At 37.8% G+C, this 20,291-nt stretch overlaps 1 protein-coding gene across 1 annotated transcript in view; it reads left to right on the forward strand.

Annotated features, from left to right (window-relative positions):
- Nucleotides 1-20,291, forward strand: part of LOC108716110 (sodium/potassium/calcium exchanger 3) — a 222,768-nt gene that overhangs the window by 121,935 nt on the left and 80,542 nt on the right. The window contains exon 3 of the mRNA XM_041562667.1: nucleotides 3,575-3,651. Within this exon, the coding sequence (XP_041418601.1) occupies nucleotides 3,575-3,651 (77 nt within the window). The remainder of the gene's footprint in view (nucleotides 1-3,574; nucleotides 3,652-20,291) is intronic.

The following is a 20,291-nucleotide window of genomic DNA, read 5'->3' on the forward strand; positions in this document are numbered from 1 at the left end:
AAAAAAAAAGGTATTACAAACCCAAGCAAACTGTGATATCTTTGCTAAATATAGAAGGGTCATATGACACTTATAAATCTAATAAATGCTTAAAATCATAATAAGCAGTGAATTGGTGAGAATTAACAGACCGTTTTGGATTTATAAACTCCAGACATCGTGCCCCTTGTTTTGTTTTTTTTTGGCTTATTTATTTATTCTTATTATATTTCAGTTGTACTTCCCTTTAGTTGGTAACGACTTGCTTTCATCTCTGTACTTTCTCTTCAATTAGTCGCTTTGCAGAGAAGATGAGTGGCAGCTTGATAAAATGTTGGGTGCAGCACACACACAACATGAGTACAGGTATGGGACCTGTTATCCAGAATGCTCAGGACCTGGGGTTTTGCGGATAAGGGATTTTTCCGTAATTTGGGTCTTCATACTACTAGCAAATCATGTAAACATTAAATAAACCCAATAGGCTGGTTTTGTTCCAATAAGGATTGATTATATCTTAGTTTGGATCAAGTACAAGCTGCTGTTTTATTATTGGATAAAATTGGATTAAAGCTGGATTATTTGATTATAACAAAGTCTAAGGAAGACGGCCTTTCCGTAATTTGGAACTTTCTGGGTTTCGGAATAACTGGTCCCATACCTGTATGTGCAAGGTCTGAGCTTTCTTTATGCAATTAGAATCAGATATCTTCTTGCAGTTAAGTAATACCTCTCTCTGTGGGGCTGCTGCACATACAACATTCTACACCATAGATTCCAAAATTATGGGCTTTGCTGAGATTTGTCTAGAGGGGTTGTTCACCTTTGTTGTATGATATAAAGAGTGATCTTCTGGTCTTCATTTTTTTTTTTTTTTTTTTGAGGTGTTTGAGCTATTTAGCTTTTTATTCAGCAACTCTCCAGTTTGAATTTCATTCATCTAGTTGTAAGGGTCCATATTAACCTAGCACCCATGCATTGATTTGAATAAGAGACTGGAATATGAATAGGAGAGGGTCTGAATAGAAAGATAAGTCGTAAAAAGTAGCAATAACAATAAGGGAATTATTTGCTACACCTTGAATTTATCTGGTCAGGCTTTTTGGGGCGAAAACTGGAATTTTTCGAATATTTTCGAGATTTATTATACCGCAATGCTGCAAAAAGCCCAAATCTGAAAATCTGAAATCTCAGACCTATCGAGGTCCTATATAAGTCAAATTAGCCCATAAATTCTAAAAATTCGGGCAGGCAAAAGGTGTATTTGAAGAACAAACGGGCATTCAGAATGACAGTGGCACATAAGAGCTACTTACCCAATATGTATCAGGAAAAGCTGGCTAGAGATTGTGCTGCATTTTCCAAAACTGCTACCTTTAATGGCACTGCATGAGTCACTGACAGATGAAAAACACAGTGGATGTTTTCTTTCAAGACTTCTGCAATACTCCGGGCAGACGTTAATGAATGTGTTTTACCAATTAGTTTCTCCTCTTCCCTTTATTATTACTGTACATATTGATGATTGCATTTTAGAGGCACAAAGAACAAGTCTGCTGTTAGTGACTCACTGGGTAGATGCAAATGCCCCAATCCTTCAGTAAAGGCTGATAAACTGGAAGCTTGTTTGTAAGCTGATACTTTGTCATTCTACTAAATGCTGCCATTGAAGATCCAAAGTGCAGCATGCGCAGGGGCAAGGTAGCCATTGCATTTAACTCCTGCTTTAACAAGGTGGTAGTTACACCCAGCACAATTATTTTCCCATTCGGATTAAGGGCTCTTACTCACTGGCGTTCTGACCTGCGCTCCCCTGCATTCCGTTTTTTGGCGTTCAGCCGCAGGGGAGCGCAGGAATAGACGCATGTCATTATTTCAAATGGGGCTGTACTCACTCAGGCGCGTGTAGGCGCCGAACGCAGGAAAAATGCAGCATGTTGCGTCTCAACCTGCGTTCGGCGCCTACACGCGCCTGAGTGAGTACAGCCCCATTTGAAATAATGACATGCGTCTATTCCTGCGCTCCCCTGCGGCTGAACGCCAAAAAACGGAATGCAGGGGAGCGCAGGTCAGAACGCCAGTGAGTAAGAGCCCAAAGGCACACAAAACAGTGCCAGATTGAAGTAGGTGCATTTGCTGGAATGCTCAGAGAATAGTGCATTGTGGATAAAAAAATCCAATGTGTGCCATTTTTTGCATTTTGCCAGTCCTCATAAATGAGCCATTGTTATGAATTTTTGCTCCTGCTGCTACTGTTGTCACCTGTGATTTGTCACCTTTGGGAGATCGCGTCGCAGGCAACTCAAAATGCCTTTTAATTGGTGCGTGCAAAACATTTTATATGCAGCCTTATCTTGAGACAATGCATTCTTCTGCATTTTGCTACAATTAAGCCGGACTGTTGCATCAAAAGTTGTACATGCAACAATCCCCATTCTTCTGGATTAAAAAGTATTTTTGGAGTCTTTGTCAGCCACGGGAGTGGTGATCTACTGTAAGCAACAAAGAGCATGTGCCATTACCTTAGTTTTATCATTATTACATACTAACATTATCCTTACTGTGATTATGTGATAATGCAAGCAGTAGACTTTAAGGGGCAAATTCACAAATTGGCAAAAATTCGCCAGCGCTGGCTTTGCAAGGCCGCATAGGCCCGGGCCTAGGGCGGCAAAAAAATAGGGGCGGCATGCCGCCCAGCCGCATTATGGGGACGCATGCGTCCCCATTCATTTACAGCAGCTGCGCCGGCGTTTTTTCGCCGGCGCGCTGGGAAGGGGAGGTGAGGTGGACGCTAGGACCGCGCGGCCGCTAGCGTTGGCTAGTTAGCATACGGCGTGTAGTTAAAGTACAATGGCCCTACATAAATTACACTATACAAGGCCAGGGAACCTTAATAAAATTATATAAAGTTGTTATATTGCCCTACACATGTGCCCACAGTATAGTTTAGGTGCCATATGTTAGCAAATGTAGGGGGGAAGGAGGGTACCCCAAAAAAAAGTTTACGATCTTTTTCAGTCTATCACCCTTTAAATAGGAATAAACGCCAGATTTTTTTTCGGAACTTTTTTTGAGGAACTCCTATCTACTCTATTGCACTTCGCCTGGTCTGAGGTGGTGAAGGCAAGTCTGGCGATAGAGGTAACGGTCAGTAAAATCAAAAACGTAGTGAATTTGCGTAATAATGCTCTTTCGACAGACCGAAAATTCACCTGGCGTTAGAGTGCGAAGTTGCGCCAGAGTCTATCCTTGACTAAATTACGCCAGCGAAATTACGCCAGGTACCGTTAGTAAATTGGCAAAGTGCCGAAATGATGTCACACTGGCGAATTTTCACCAGCGTTAGCCACTTCGCCCTTTAGTAAATTTTCCCCATAATGTGGATAGCCCTTAAATTTTTATTTCCTTGGCAAACGTTTTTTCATTCACACTCAGAAATAAATTTAATTTGTACATCTCTGTTTAATGCACAGGTGTGGGTTTATTTGTATTTATTTACTTTTACCAAAATATGGCTCTTACAAAAGACAGAGATTTTTCTTGCAGGTATTGGTTTGATTTGAAGTGACCCTTTTTTATTCATTCCTTTCAGCTCTTCATGAATTTCCCAGTGACATATTCTCAAACGAGGACAGGAGACATGGGGCAGTCATCCTACACGTGTTATGTGTGAGTGCATATGTTCTTTTTTTTTTTATACAAGGACAAGATATTCTGTTTGGTTATCATGGGATATATCTATGTGACAATGACATTACTGCAGTGCCCATTGGGGAAAAGTGATCTCTTAATTCTATCATTATTATTATTAATTCTACGAAAATACGATTTAAACATGACTTAAACCCAATAAGATTGTTTTGCAGACAATGGCCTTTCTTTTATTCAGAGCTTTTTGGATAATGGATTTTTCAAATAACGAATCCGATATCTGTGTATTTATATATATATATATATATATATATATATATATATATATATGAAAAAGGTCCCAACAGGGGACCAAAACTTTGGATAAAGATGCAATAAAAGATTGTTTGTCTTACATCAAAGGAAGTGCTGGTCTGTGAAACATTGGTGTATACAAGATTTACCGTGCACCCCTGCCTTTATCAAGATTGATTTTGGAGTGCGGATACTCATCTGGAAGATATATATATATATATATATATATATATATATATATATGGCGGGGCGGCGCTGGTGTATTAAAGCAACCCGGAAAGCAGATGCAGGCACGGGCTAAGGGAGGGCGTGTGGGGGTCGGTGCTGGTCGGGAAAATCCCGAATGGGATCCATTATCCATTGTATTGTGTGTGTAAATAGTACAACATTTAACAGGACTTTAGAAAGCACAAAAAGAGTTTAATTAACTCGGAAACCCTAAAGTCCTGTTGAATACTGTACTCTATACATGTATTATTGTTTGGTGTCCCAGCTTCCCATCTTCAGTCCTTCAAACTAGAATACTGGGTCCCCTGGGTCCCTTGTGGAAATTTCTCAGAAGTGGCAGATTAAATGAACTGCCGAGATTCATTTTAGGCAGGGAAATAAACTGATGTCCGACCGTCTGTGAACTTACTAAGACTTCTATTGATCTTGGAGCCAGCGCTTAGCACTCCAATCAGGCACTTGTAATCATTTTGATTGAAGCTGAAAACAATGGGCAAATATAGACATCACAATGTAAAAGTAGTGATGAGTTTTTTGGTGAAGCAGTCATTGTCTGAAATAAATGTATGTACCGGTTAGAGATACAATCTGTAACAAAACATTTTTAAAAAGTAATATATAAGGGAAAGTTTATTTGTACCAACCCCCCATATCAAACACTGTACTGGAATCAGGGAAGAATTAAGGGAATATACCCTCCGACTTTTATTTTTGCAGAAAGTGGTTTTCTGAGCTCTTTTGCATTGCATTGTGCATTGTGCTTATATTTCCTTTCTTTAAGTTTTCATTTTATTTTTTTGAGATGCAGAAAGAATTCTCCACTCAAAATCCTTTGGGCTCTGTGAATGTACTATGTTAATGTGTTAAGTGCTGAAAGGATTGAACAATGCTGTTGTTGCCCTTTATCATTGTATATGCTTTGTTATGTACTGTGATTATGTTATATTGCAATCTGCTTTCTAAAATTTGATCACAAAGGGTACAGTGCCATGCTGGATTGTCAGAATGCCAAAAATATTGTGGATGTACTTGGCACTATGATGAAGGCATTGACCCTCCATCAACAATAAGTTGCATTGAACAACAATGGCCATAATACCCATTACACACTTATTGTTATCTCTTAATTGGAAATCCATTATCAAGAAAGCTCCAAATTATGGGAAGGACATCTCTCATAGAGTCCATTTAAGCAAGTATTTCTAATTTTTAAAAAGTATTTCCTTTTTCTTTCTTTCTCTCCTTTTTTCTAGTAATAAAATAGTATCTTATATGGAGATCCAAATTATAATTTATATAATGATTCATTTTCATTTAAGGACTTAAAGGGGCTTATTTACTAAAATCTGAATTTGTTTAAAAAAAAAAAACACTCAATCAAACTCCCATGCTCAATTTGACCTTATTTATTAATAAAATGATCCAAATTAATCAGATTGCGGTAAAACTCAGTAAAATCGAGAGACAACCCGAATTGCTCAATTGTTTTGAGTTTTGACCAAAAACCCTGAAAAAGTCAGATTTTTAGGCTACACCCAGCGCAGACGACGTTAACTTCAAATTGAGATACTGTAGGTACCTCTCCCATTGACTTATACAGGACCTGACAGGTCTGAAATGGCAGAGTTTTGGATAAGGCCGGGGTATTATAAATCTCGAAAAATTCAAGTTTTTTCCCACAAAAACAAGTTTTTGCCAAAAAAAAAGCTTGATCAGGTTTAGTAAATAACCCCCTAAGTCTACTAAAAAATCATTTAAACATTAATTCAACCCAATAGGATTGTTTTGCTTCCAATAAGGATAAATTATATCTTAGTTGGAATGAATTACAAGGTACTGTTTTATAATTATAGAAATAAAGGAAATCATTATTTAAAATGAGAATTCTTTTCTAAAAATGGGCTCTATGGGAGATGGCCTTCCAGGGCCAGGCCAAGGGGTAGGCAGAGTAGGTACGTGCCTAGGGCGCAAAGCTGGGGGGCGCTGACTCTCTGTGGTTTTTACTTCTTTTTGCACTCCTGCACATGCGTGTGAACGCAGGCTTGTGCCAATTCACACATGCGCCCGTTCAACCGTTGTTTTAGCAAAATGCTCATTGTTTCCACTTAACATCAGGTGCAGTAGTGTTCCCAGTACTTGGCCAGTGAAATAGAAATGTGAACATTCATTCCTGGGGATATACAGTATAAAGCTCCAGGTTTAAATCTCCTAGGTGGGGAAGCTATCACTGCCTTATGCAATACTTTTGTGTTTTCAAGTGGACTATGGGCTTAACTGTGAGCCAGTCTAAAGCATTCTTATGGCAAACAATGCTGTAAAATATTATTATGTTAAAAAGTCTGGCATTCATAAATATCCTAATACATCCTGAAACATGAGATAATCTTATTGCACTGTAAAGCTTGTAAATGATCAGCCCAATCTTCCTGAAGCCATGGGCATTGGAAATTACATTTTTAAATTAAAATTTATCCCCCCCCCATCATTCCATATCATGTATTGCACATTATCTTTGTATGAACAAAACCGTGTGCAGCTTTATATTTATCTTACTGTAACTAGTAATCTGCTGTTCGATACCAATCATCTTGTCTCCTATCATCATTTCTGTTCAATTTACTGTACCTATATGAGCAAATGTAACTGCATGAAGGTTTATGTTGATGGTTTAAAAATAGGTCCCTGGGTTAATTTGGGAGTCAAAGAAGAACCGCAAGAGTACAATTTTATAATTTCCTCGGTTTGAAGCCGTGAGCTAATTATTTCTTGTTTCACTTGGCCTTTACAAAGCTCTCCCTCGACTTTCATGGAAAGAAATAGCTCTCTAAATGACATTAACGTACCGAATTAAAAACATATGAGTGCATTTTGCGTCAACATGTTCCTGCTGCTTTACAGTGTTAGAAAAAAGCTTTTCAGTGTATTTCTTTACTTCAGAAAGCTGGCGCGAGTAGATTTATTGACAGAGTAACGGCAGGGATTTGAGACACTTTTGTTGATTATAACAAACCTTTCTTCCAAAATACCAACACCATGGGACTTTTGTGCAACTTTATATTGTGCTTGCTCACTGGGGACTCTATTTAAAAAGTAATGGACAAAGGGCATGTGAGTCATTTAAGGCGGCGTATTTGATTGCAGATGAATCATACATGTATCGCAGCAGAGCTGGTATGGATTCACTCGGATAGCGAGCAAATAAAAGTACTTTTAGAATGCAGGAAAACACAATAACCTTTGGAATGAGAGAGTCAGGGAAATGGAGATAGTAGATTGTTGCAAAATAGCTCATGTTATGGATGGTTTCTTCTTCTGACTACTCATCAGCCAACAAAGGTATTTACTAGAAAAATAATACACAGTTTGAACAGAGATTGCCCAATTCTCCCCTCAGGTTTCTGGGATATCCTCACATGCTATTAGACCCAGTCATTGAACTGCAAGGTAGCATTGTTGCCATCAGGCAATGGGAATAGTCATACAGACAATTTAAAGAAGTGAGATGTATTAACTACAGGTATGTAGGGTTGCCACCTGGCCGGTATTTTACTGGCCCAGCCGGTTAAAAACTTGCCGGGGCCGGTATTACAAATTTACGGGCAATGTAGTTGCCGGTAATTTGTAATACCTTAACAAAAGCCATTGGCCCTCCGGTGGAACTTACCTTTTGTTTGTCTTCTTGGCATTGCGCGGTGTGGCCCGCCCCTTTATACACAACCCATATGGCTCCACCCATTTTCCATCATGGCCCGCCCCTTTTTGCGTCACTGCCTGCCCCTTTAGTTCCTGCTCCCACCACTGACCACTGACATTGTAATGTTGTTTTTGTAAACAATAACTTTAAAGAAAAACTTATTTTTTCACCTTTATAAACCATTTATCCCCTTATGTTCTTATATATTTACTACCTTTTTGGCAGCCATTCCTTTACGATTTTCAGTTATCCCCATCATAATCGGCACCCAAAATCCAGAACCAATGCTAGGCTCCCTGGTCTCAGCTCTTGCTTCCACCTTTAACAGATGCGTTTCACCTGGGGAGGAGCCCTCGGCTAAATGGATGCCGCCAGGTCTTATTAAGAGAGGAGCCAAGCAAAGGGTTCTGGACTAGCAGAGGGGCGCGATCCTTAGCAAAGTCTTTTGGGCAGAAGGTCACAGTTCAAGGAGAAGACAGAAAGCTTATTCAAAACCAGGCCGGGTCGGTGCAGGCAGAAAACAAGCGGAGTCAAACAGGTAGAGGTCAAAGCCGGGAGATCAATCAAGAATGGTCGAGACAGGCACGGGTCGGAATACGGATGTCAGAATAGTCGGTTACCAGGCAGAGGTTGGGATCACAGAAATCAGGAATAGTCAGGCAAACAGGAATCAGAACACAGGAATACTCAGGATAGCACCCAGGAACTCTCACAACTGGCAACCAACACAGAACTGAAATCCCTTTAAATATGTTTGAATTTGGCGCCATTGCGTGCTGACGTCACCACGCCAGCGCCAATGCGCCTATAAATAAAGGAGATGCGCGCCAAGTGCGCACTAAGGAACCTGCACAAAAGAGGAAGGAAGGCAGCGTGGTGGGTGTCCCCGCCAGCCCCCAGGAAAGCTTGGGACCTGAGGTTTTTCCATAATCACCTTAAAATGGAGACGGTCTTCTAGTAATTTGGAACTTCTGGATATCTGTTTTTAGATAAGAGATCCCGCACCTGTAATAATAAAATTGTAGAGCATATTTAATGGCATACACATTCCAGAGAACTCATCCATTGTGTCCCTAGCTTTTAAAATATGCAGCGCTAATGTAATTATAGGTGAAATATGGAGTTGCCACGGCCCAGTTATTTAAGGGCCGTCTTGTTTAGAACCTCCTGCCTGCTTTTTAGATCTGTAAAAACTAATCCATCTGCATGGTGTTTGATGTCATAGTCCTTCCCACGACATCACTGGCCCAACTCTGAACATAATTGGCTTATCCCTTAATGATATGTTGAGTATAGTATGCTGGTACTTTTTGTGCAGCAGGATTTGGGTTTGGAGCTTTGGAAAGTTTGCACCCTTTTAAGGGCAGTTAATATATTTATTTATAAGAAAGCACTGAATACATCGGGCTCATTTATGTAAACAATGCGCAAATTTGCACCTGGGCAGTAACTTATAGCAGCCAATCAGTAACTGGCTTTCTTCGGCCACCTGCAGGTTGAGCAATGAAAGCCAAACTGCCCAGATGCAAATTTACCCAGTGTTGCCCATAAATGAGCCCCATAGAATCTCTAACTGCTGTTTATCCCGAAATTAAAGATCATTTGTTTACAGTTGTAAAAGTAGGTATCCCTAGAAATAAGAGTGGTTATCCCTAAAAATAAGAGTGGTTATCCCTGGAAATAAGGGTGGTTATTCCTGGAAATAAGAGCATTCCTTCCTGATTTGCTATACTTTTGCAAAGTTGTTTTTGATTTGAAATAGCACTGCGGTAAAATTAATGTTGTAATCCTTCTTTTTAATGGAATCCATAGTAGAGTGCTATGGTTCAGTGCAGCCAACAACACCCCAAACAACTGCATTTGATTGCTTAAAGCAGTCAAACTAATGAATTGGCACATTTAAAAAAAGCTGATAAGACAGTTCAGGAAAGTTTTAATACGTGAGCTTTTGGAATTCCCAGTTCCATTTTTTGTAAATCTGCACTTTAATCGCATCATTGCACCGCCTTGCTTCACCCAGCATCTTACTCCTACTTCCCCCACTCCTGGCTGCCTCTGCTCTTAGAAACATAATCAAATAGAAAATAGCCTCACAGAGATGAACAAAGTGAGCAAAAAGGAATAAAGCATGAAAATAATGGTTCTGATGCATTGCTATGAAATGAGATGGCTTGATTAGGTATGTGCCATCTGTTGCTCATAGAGTCATATTCAGCTGCCTCATTAGAACTGTGTACTTATGTTATAGCTTTAAATATTTTGAAGATTGAGGTTTTTCGGTATCTATAATTCAATTAACCATTTCCCTTGTTTGCTTCCCTATATTTTGCTTTCCCTTTCCTCGATTCTAATGCATGAAACCTGTAGTTTTTATCATTTAATAAGGAAAACTGTTTCATTTACATTGAATCATTCTCTTCAAAACGCTAGCCCTCAAATTAATACTTTCAAATGAGTATCATCATAAATATCTTGAGGATTAGACAAGGACTGCATCTGTGCAGTGATGGGCTCCTTTCAGTCTCCATAAGTTCATAATATGATCTCATATTTCATCAGATCCTCTGGTTGAGTGAATGTTTCCTTGCGTGTATGCCGAGCTTTAGTCTAGGCTACTTTTAGCTATTTGGTGAAAAATAAATTTATGTAAAATTTTTTGCATAAATTTCTTAATTTAGCTTCAATTTAGAAGTTTGTATTTCATACATTTGGGTTGATATATCACAGCTGTTATCTAGGTTATCTTTGCCTATGATTAAGGGAGTGATTCCCGAAACGCGTAGGGCGTTGGATCCTTGTTTTAAACTGGAATAAAAGTACATTCCAGTGTATTCGGAGTGCCGTCCTTTCTTTTCGAGGTCTATGTGAATTTTAGCAGCGGGGACGCTGCAGACAGAGCACCCGACTGGAGCAGCAAATGGGAGTGTAAACTGGAGCGGCCCCTTTTGATCGAGTCGTTATCTAGGTATAGACTCATTGCACCCTTGCCTCTCCTCCCAGCATGATCGCAGTCTACCAGGAACATTACCAGGATCTACTGGTAGACCGCAATTGACGTCCCGGGCACCCCTGCTTTTAGAGTTTTTTAGGGGTTTTTTCACTAGTAATTGTCCAAATGTCAAAGTTTTAAAGGATTTACAGATACTTGGAATTTTTTTTTTAAATTGTTCAGCACTTTTTTTCATTCGTGCTGTTTCTAAATTAATCTTGTAATAACTTTCATGGCATTCGTGGTTTTAGAGAAATAGAGTTTAATTATGGTTTCCAAAGCTCTAAAACCACTAAAATTCAAACTTTAATAAACAGGTCTCTAAGATCCGGATCCCTGTCTGCTAAAAACAATTTAAACACAAAATAAGCCCAATAGGATTGTTTTGCCACCAATATGGATTGATGCTGGATAGTTGCCATCAAATACAAGGTACTATGTTATTACTACAGAGAAATAACGAATAAGGAAAACATTTTTAATTTGAATTATTTGCTTAAAATATACTCTATGGAAAGTGGCCTTCCCATAATTGGGAGCTTTCTGGATAACAGATAAGGGTTGCCATACCTGTAGTAGCAGTTACAAAGCATGTCAAGTTGTATTTTCATTTTGAATTGGGTGTTACTCTTATCCCTCATGAAGTCCAAACAATGGTTTTATGGGAGCACTACCCTGCTAATAGAGTTCTTTTGTGCTACATGTGCACTGCAATCACAGACAGTTAGGGGGTTATTTAAGTTTGCATTTTTCTGGTCGGGCTTTTAAAGGGGAAAATTCTATTTTTTTGAGAAAAAAAAACCTTGAATTTTGTGAGATTTATTATACCCCAGAGCTGACAAAAGTCTGAATCTGAAAATACTCCATCCCTTGAGGTCTTGTAGAAGTCAATGGCAGATGTCCAATTTAAAGATTTCATAGTCTGCACTGGGTTTCGTACAATAATCAGAAAAATTTGGGGTTTTGGGCAATAACTCGAAAAAAGTTATTTGGGAGTCATATCCGAAAAATATGATTCTAGTTTTTTCACGATTCTACCAAGACTTTTCCCAAACCGATTTTTTCAAGTTATTTGATTCATCAATAAGGTAAAATTGTGGATGAGAGTTTGGTCGAGTTATCTCAACCAAAGCTAGTGACAGTCTCCCACTGAAAATCATACGATCGGCAATACACGCAGAGATATTATCGGCAGCCGACAGAAATTTTCTAACCTGTCCGATCGACCAAACGACCGATCTCCGCCGGACGAAAAATGTCGGGACTCTCCACACACGGTTCGAAAATCGTACGAATCCTCGATTCGTACGATCAGATCTTTGCGTCTATGGCCAGCTTTAGGCATAGAGGCGGCCGAGGCAAGCAATTACTTTCACTTTCCATTCTGCATTTCCTACATGTTGCCTACCCCCTCCCTGTTCACAATCTATAATTGTGTAGCCAATGCAACGGTATGGGCATCAGTTCCCCCCATTCTGGTGCATAAACGAAATTTGGGTGTTACAATGCTTGTCTTAGTAACAGTGTCCACAAAATGGCTGCTGTCTGCTTGCTGGGTGGTGAATTACAAGGCTGTCTACAATATTTAAATAATTTATATAGTGTATGTAATGTTTATTTTGCTTAACAAACACACTAGATACAAATTTGGAATTATATCTTAGCATGACAGGTCCCCTTTAATATTGCAAATAAATAGTGATTTTTGACGTCCTGGTGCTCTGTATTCTAAGGCTTTTACATTCCCTCTTGGAGACATGTAACAAATACAAATTGGTATTCAGTTGGTCATGGACCTATTAATTGACCAGCAGCCCAACTTTAGATCAGTTAAGGGATGTTTTTTTTTTACAAACCCTCAATGAAAGTTTTAATCACTTAAATGCCTTAACTATTTATTTTAATATGCCTAAAAAAGACCTCACTGCTCCATTTGATTAAGTGTGTGTCAAATTGAAATTCATTTTGCCAACAGTTTAGGAGGAGACCTGAACACACATTATCAATCTGTACAGTTATTGTATTTCTTCATAGAACCCAACTAAAGCAATGCATCAAGCCAATATTACTCCTAACAAATATAGTGTCTTCAGTGCTCTTACTTATTTACCCCAGCAAAGACAATATGCAATCAAGCCACATCTGCCTCCGGGAAATTGGCCGTGTGTTGCAATGCACAAAGCAGCAGTTGCCTTTGTCTCACTAATGCTATAAAATTTCTTAACCTTCTTTGAATGTGACCTATATATAGCAAATCTATTTCTGCACGAGCCATTATATGATCTCCTCTGCGTTTCTCAGCAGAATTTTGACAAACAAATCAATCAAAGGTTTTCTCTTCCAAGGTGCCCTAAAATAAATCACAGATGCGTTTTTTTTTGTCACTTGCCTTTTACAAAATCTGAGATGACTCGAGACTCTTATATTCTTTTTATTTTACAATATATAGTTTTTGGAATTTGGTTCTTTCTCTAGTTTGATATTTAACTTTAAATAATTTTTTTTCCCAACATAAATGGTTGAAGAAGAAAAATGGTTTCATGACAGTTTCAATAATATTTCTTTATATGTAACCTTCAAAAAAATACCTTGACCCTTTTGGAACCACAGGGGAGAGTCAATTTCCTCAGTCGCTGAAAGGAATTGATTTGTAAAGTGAAACCGATTCTAAACTGAAGCAACTGTTCCACTCGTATGGACGAGCATTTTTAACAATTACACATATAACTTTATGTGGAAAATGGTTTGACAGACCTACAACGAGCTGGGGAGGTCATTTTCATTCCTCCTTTTTTTAAGGTCATGCTTTTGATTTGTCATATGGTGCAATGTATGCGTGAATAAATGAGGTTTATGTTGGAAATAAATGCTGTCATTTTTTTAGTAAAAAAACAAGTCATACTCATACATGTAATTTTAATTATACTAAATCCTTCTGATTCAGAGTAGTTGTTTTAATTAGAATTTACCTCTCAATTAAAAAAGAACAAACATTTTGAATACCATTTTGAAAGTAGATCCTTGACTACTGCTTATCTCAGGGGAGTAGGGATTAGCTTTATGAAGCATTGTACATTGACCATATTCAAAATTTTAGAAGCTGGTTGGTAAATAAAACCACCTACAACATTTGTCCCAGCCCTGGTGTGTGTCTTGAGATGATGTCTCCCTGACCAATAATCATTGATTCTTCCTGCTTGGAAGTTGGATAAGGAGTTTTGGGTTGGACGCTGACTTCACTTGAATTATTTGCCTAAAGTGGACTCAATGGGTGATGCCCTTTCTATAATTTCTGAATAAGGGATACCATTTGCCTCGTCTTATGGTTGCCCCTGGAACAGCAAAAGCCTGAATATTTATTGCCAAAAATAGCAAACTGGAACAACAAAACAAAATAATTATCAACTCTAGCTTTAGTATTACTAAAAATACAAAATATCAGGTTTGACCACAGGATCTAATTGTACCAGCTGGAGGGCCCTTGCTTGGACATCATACATATATTTTCCAATTCTCTGGCTTTTGACAGAGATATATGACCAGTATCAAACAATCACATAGGTGAATACATAAATCCTAAGGCTTATAAACATTTTTTTCCTGCATATAAAAATGGGATCATGACCTTTGCAGCAAATGACGTTCTCCTGTGAGTTTGTAGGTTACAAGGTACAGGATATATGTAGAACACTCCAGCATACATCAGATTTGTGGCTAATGACATTCATAGGAGTCAGGGCAATGGACAGTCATATGAGCTGATCAATAAAGATGTACAAAATAATTCATCGGGGTTTCAAAGTTGTAAAATTTTTGGGTCCACCAAAACATTTTGCAAAGAGGTGGAAATGTTGAGTTGTTGAAGAGATAAGTATGATATGCAGCTATAAAAAAATTGCTTCATCCAGAGTACAAGAAACATTAAATTGAGAAAGTGTTCAGTAAGTCCTTCCCTATTAGCGGCATTTGCCAATATTTACAAATTGGTGACATAGAAAAGTGCAAGATGTGATATAGATATTTAGGGTGGTGGGTGGAGAAAGGCAATGTACATGAAGAATGTTGGATGTAAGAGGTGATCTGGATTAGTGGTGGAAATTCAGCAAGAGACGTAAAGGAATTGATTATCAAGTTATTGGAGTATTGAAGGTACAGTGTGCTCTTCTGAGAAATAAATGGAAGCTCTATCACAAGGGACAACAATGATTGAGAAAAATTGTGCAAGCACATATTTGCTGCAATGCAACTGGGTCATTGCATTACAATTGGTTTACTCTTATTGTCTAAGCTCCATTCTAGACTTAGCCATATAAAGCCAAGCTTTATCTGTCTGCACCAGTACATAATAGACTGATTATGCATAATGAAATCCCAATCCTTTTGGAATAACTATAAAACAACAATGTAAATTCTCTGAGTACATAATTAAAGCTATATGAAACATTTTAAAGTAACACATAGGAAAAAACGAGGATGCAAGAAAGATCTAGAAACAAGGGTAATTGCTGGAAGAGATACTTTTGCCTTTACCTGGTCATTGAGCTCCTCAGTTTATTCTAATATAAACTGTTATATTCTTATAATACACAAAAGCCATGAATATCCTGTAAATGATATCCTTATAAACGGTGAGTTCTGATAAATAAATAAATAAAGTACCCCCAGTTGCAAAATATGAGGATATTAGAAGTTACCTCGGAGTTCCATGACCTGTATAAAAACACTCGGCCTTCGGCCTCGTGTTTTTATATGGTCATGAAACTCCTCGGTAACTTATAATATCCTTATATTTTACAAGAGGGGGTACTTTATTCACTATATAATACACAAAAGCCATGAATATCTTGTAAATTATATCCTTATAAACGGTGAGTTCTGATGTCATCAGTTATAAACGGTGAGTTCTGATGTCATTTCTGTCACATGACTCACTGAAACTTGTGTATTATAATAAATAAAGTACCCCCTGCTGCAAAATATGAGGATATTAGAAGTTACCTCGGAGTTCCATGACCTGTATAAAAACACTCGGCCTTTGGCCTCATGTTTTTATATGGTCATGAAACTCCTCGGTAACTTATAATATCCTTATATTTTACAAGAGGGGGTACTTTATTCACTATATAATCCAAGTGCTGTGAATATATTGTATAATATATACATATTAACAGTGCTTAGTAACGGCATCTGTAATAGTCGGCGCTTATTGTTATACCGGTTATTTGTGAATCATAACTAAATTTTTAGAAAAATAATATACATCTCTGTCTCAGACGCTGGGAATTAGGCCTATGGTCTTGGCTTTTTATATGTTCATGGAGCTACTCAGTGGCTTATAACATCCTTTTTTATTACAGTTGGGGGAACATTGTCCTATAATTGTTTATGTATATTTGCGTTTATGAATCACTGCCGTCTAGGGTTGCCACCTGTCCGGTTTTGACCCAGACAGCTCAGTTTTCAGAAGGGAGGCCTGGGTCAAAATTGCCTGCCCAGCTTCCCAAATTAGGAAACTGGGCAGGATTTTCCAAGATTGTCAACCACTGCATGGAGCTATCAGTAAATATAGAGATGTTTAGCCATTTGCTTCTAGCATTCATGGTCTAATTGACATGGCTGCAGTCTATGAACTGCTCATATATAGGTTATATTTACAGAATTATACCACCACCTCATTAGGAAAACTATTACTAGTAATTTAACACAAACATAAAGAAATTTGGCATTTATAAAAAAAAAAAAAAACCTTTGTAGAGCAAAGACATTTTTAAAATATTTCAGCTTTTACTAAAATATAAGTTTAAACTGCCTGACCCCGCAGCATTATAAAAAATCTAGGTTATAGTTGCATTTTCATGCGAGCTAAGATTAAACGACAATGTAAAGGTGGATTTAATCCCCATCTACAGATAGCAATCTTTATAGTTATGTAGAGCCCTGAAAATCATTTTACTATATGTGGTTTAAGGCGAAAATGTCAAGGAGATTAAATAAAGACACTTTGAAGCAAAACATTAAATTGAGGTATTAACTAGCTTAGTCTGTCTCTTAAAATCATAAAGCATTTGCAAAAGAAAAGTGCTTATAGATATATTTATTTTAATATGGGTAAGAATATGCATTAAAGGGGCATTATGTGGATCACTTATGGGTTTAATTTTTGTAAGATTATTTTGTTTGCTGAATAAAGCACTATTTAAAGGAAGGGCACATTTACTTCTGCAAGCTCCAAGGGCAACTTTTCCCTGTAGTGAGTTGTGCCTAAAACCACTTTCATTAAAGGGACTTTAAGATGCACTCCATGTACTTTCTTATAGTGGCGCTCGGCTCCGCTCAGTCTTTCCTGCCTTCCATTCTGAATTAGTGTAACGTACTAGTTAGTTGGAACCTTTGGTAATTGTGGGTACACACAGATGTACAGGGCACCCCTGTGGGTTCCGCTGTTCACCGACGCCCTTTTGGGGCCACGGGCTTTCTGCTGCGGAACTGAACAAGGGATTGAACCTGGAAGGGCAGCATTAGGGGGCTGCCCACAGTTACCTTTATGGTAAATACAAAAACCCAAACCACAGCCAGATACTTGCTGCTTAGTTCGGAAACAGAGCATCTTGACCACCTCTGTTTTCTGCCTGTAGCAGTCAAGAATATCTGTCATTAATTTATACTACAGGTATGGGATCCATTATCTGGAAACCCATTATCCATAGACTCCATTTTATCCAAATAATCCAAATCTTTTTAATAATTAAACAGTACCTTGTATTTGATCCCAACTAAGATATAATTAATCCTTATTGGAAGCAAAACCAGCCTATTGGCTTCCTTTAATGTTTAAATGATTTTCTAGTAGACTGAGAAGCACATTTATCAAGGGTCAAATTTGAGTTTTTTTTTAAAGCTCCCATAAACTCCCATCAACTTGAAATTTGACCGAAATGTATTAATAAAATAGAATTTTGAAAACTTGGATGAATAGAATGGACCTGAAAACTCAAACCGAATTGGATTTGAATTTAACAAATTTGATTATAGTTTTTTCCTCCAAAAAAAACGTGAATGTCAGGAAGACTGCAAACAACTCCAAATTGATCTCCCGTTGACTTAAACAGCAATTGTGAAGGTTTTCGGTGGCAAATAGTGAAATTTCAGTTCATAAAGGACCAGAGTATGGTAAATCTAGAAAATCGAATTAGAATTTTTTAAAAAAACTTGAATCGAATTTGAATAACTCCCTAGCCTAATTTGACAGTTTTGACCATAAAAAAAACTTGAAAGTTTGAATTTTCAATTCGACCCCAGATAAATCTGCCCCTTAAAGTATGAAGATCCAAATTACATAAGGATCCATTATCCAGAATACCCCAGGTCCTGAGCATTCTGGATAACAGGTTCTGTACCTGTACTGTGATAGTCAATATATTACATGGAAACCAGTTATCCTTGCATTTCCATCATCTAAAGATCATTGGAGTTTGTTCTGAATGCGCTGCTATTAATGCCGTATGTTTAATTTATTGAATTTATGGGATACATTTGCCATGTGCGCCCGAGTTCCAAAATGAGTGGAATGAAATTTCTTTGGGGATAAATGTAAAAATGTTGTGTCCCTCGTCTTATATGTACTGCGCATTGTTGGTAGTACTGATCAGTGTTCAGAATATTCTGATGTCTAATTCCTAACCAGACTCTATGGAGCAGTAATTGAAAAGCAACGTTAGGATATAGAACTGAATGTGGGATACACATCCCCAGAGGATATATAGGCCAATAAAGTGTTGCCCTATTCATAAAGCATCAACTAGGAATAGCTTGGTACTTTATGCAATTCACTAGAAGTTATTTATAGTTACAGACGGTATTGTTCTCGGAATGTTACACTAATGCTAATATACATAGCCTTTTTGGTGCTTAAAACAACTTAAGGGTCATGGGGCTCTCATATAATTTTGCAACCACTCCCAGCTGTAATATGAGCAGATGAGAAAAAAACGAGATGTTACAAATAGCTGCTTAAGCAATTTTTTGTATATCAAAGTGGTTTGAAGCCCCACTTGGATAATAAGAAAATTGCAATGTTTCAGCATATTTAATAGAGGTCACCGGGGTCCTGGAATCAAAGACTTCTTCGAAACCAGTGAAAAATGACTGACGTGTCATTGCCTTCAGAATGTTGCAGGATAAATGAGGTGGACAGAGAAAATCCAAAATGGTGGGAAGCAACAAACAGGCACAACATTAAATGAATAAAGGGAATAAGCGTTGACAGAAGAGAATGAGGTCTACAAGAAATAAAGGGAATCAGTCGTGGAACAGGTTTTCATTAAATTGCCAAGAGTCTTGTACTGGAAGAATTAGGTTATGATGGGCGGTGGGTACAGGGGGGCCAATTATGTTGGAAAACTATAGTGTGACTTCTGTTAGTGTTTATTTCCGGTAATGCTGGGGCCTCTAGAAAGTGAATGCTAAAGGCTGGTAGTGTATGTAATCTATATAAAAGATAGGCAGAAATGTTGAATGGGAGGGCAAAGAACATCATCATGAGTACAGGCCTTTGCTAATACAGGTATGGGATCTATTATCTGGAATGCTTGGGAGTTTTTCAAATAAAGGTTTTTTCCCCATCATTTGGATCTCCATACCTTAAAGGGGGTGGTTCGCCTTTAAATTAACTTTTAGTCTGTTATAGAACGGCTAATTCTAAGCAACTTTTCTAATTGTCTTCATTTGTTATTCTTTACAGTTTTTTAATTATTTGATTTCTTCTTTTGACCCTTTCCAGCTTTCAAATGGGGGTCACTGACCCCATCTAAAAACAAATGCTCTGTAAGGCTACACATTTATTTTTATTGTTACTTTTTATTACTCATCTATCTAATCAGGCCTCTGCTATTCATATTCCATTCTCTCATTCAAATCAATGCATGGTTGCTAGGGTAATTTGGACACTAGCAACTAGTTTGCTGAAATTGCAAAATGAACAGCTACTGAATAAAAGGCAAAATAACTTATAAACCACAAATAATAAAACATTTAAAACAATTGCTAATTCTCTCAGAATATGACTCTTACATCATACTAACAGTTAATTTAAAGGTGAACAATTCCCTTTAGTTAGCTTAAAAGACAATTATACATCAGATATGATTTATGCAGTGTAGTTACCTTCAAGTCTAAGCTGTTTTTTTTTATTATTAAAGAGAGGAGCAATTTTTTAAATGATTTGCTTTAAATGGACTCTGTGGGAGATGTCCTATAGTTTGGAGTTTTCTTGCATGTCATGTTTCCCATACAGGTATGGGATCTGTTATCCAGAAAGCTCCGAATTACAGGAAGGCCATCTCCCATAGACTCCATTATAACCAAATAATTGCAATTTTTAAAAATACTTTCCTTTTTCTTTGTAATAATAAAACAGTACCTTGTACTTGATCCCAACTGATACCATTCATCCTT

This window comes from Xenopus laevis, chromosome 5L, assembly GCF_017654675.1.
Source record: "Xenopus laevis strain J_2021 chromosome 5L, Xenopus_laevis_v10.1, whole genome shotgun sequence".
Classification (NCBI taxonomy): domain Eukaryota; kingdom Metazoa; phylum Chordata; class Amphibia; order Anura; family Pipidae; genus Xenopus; species Xenopus laevis.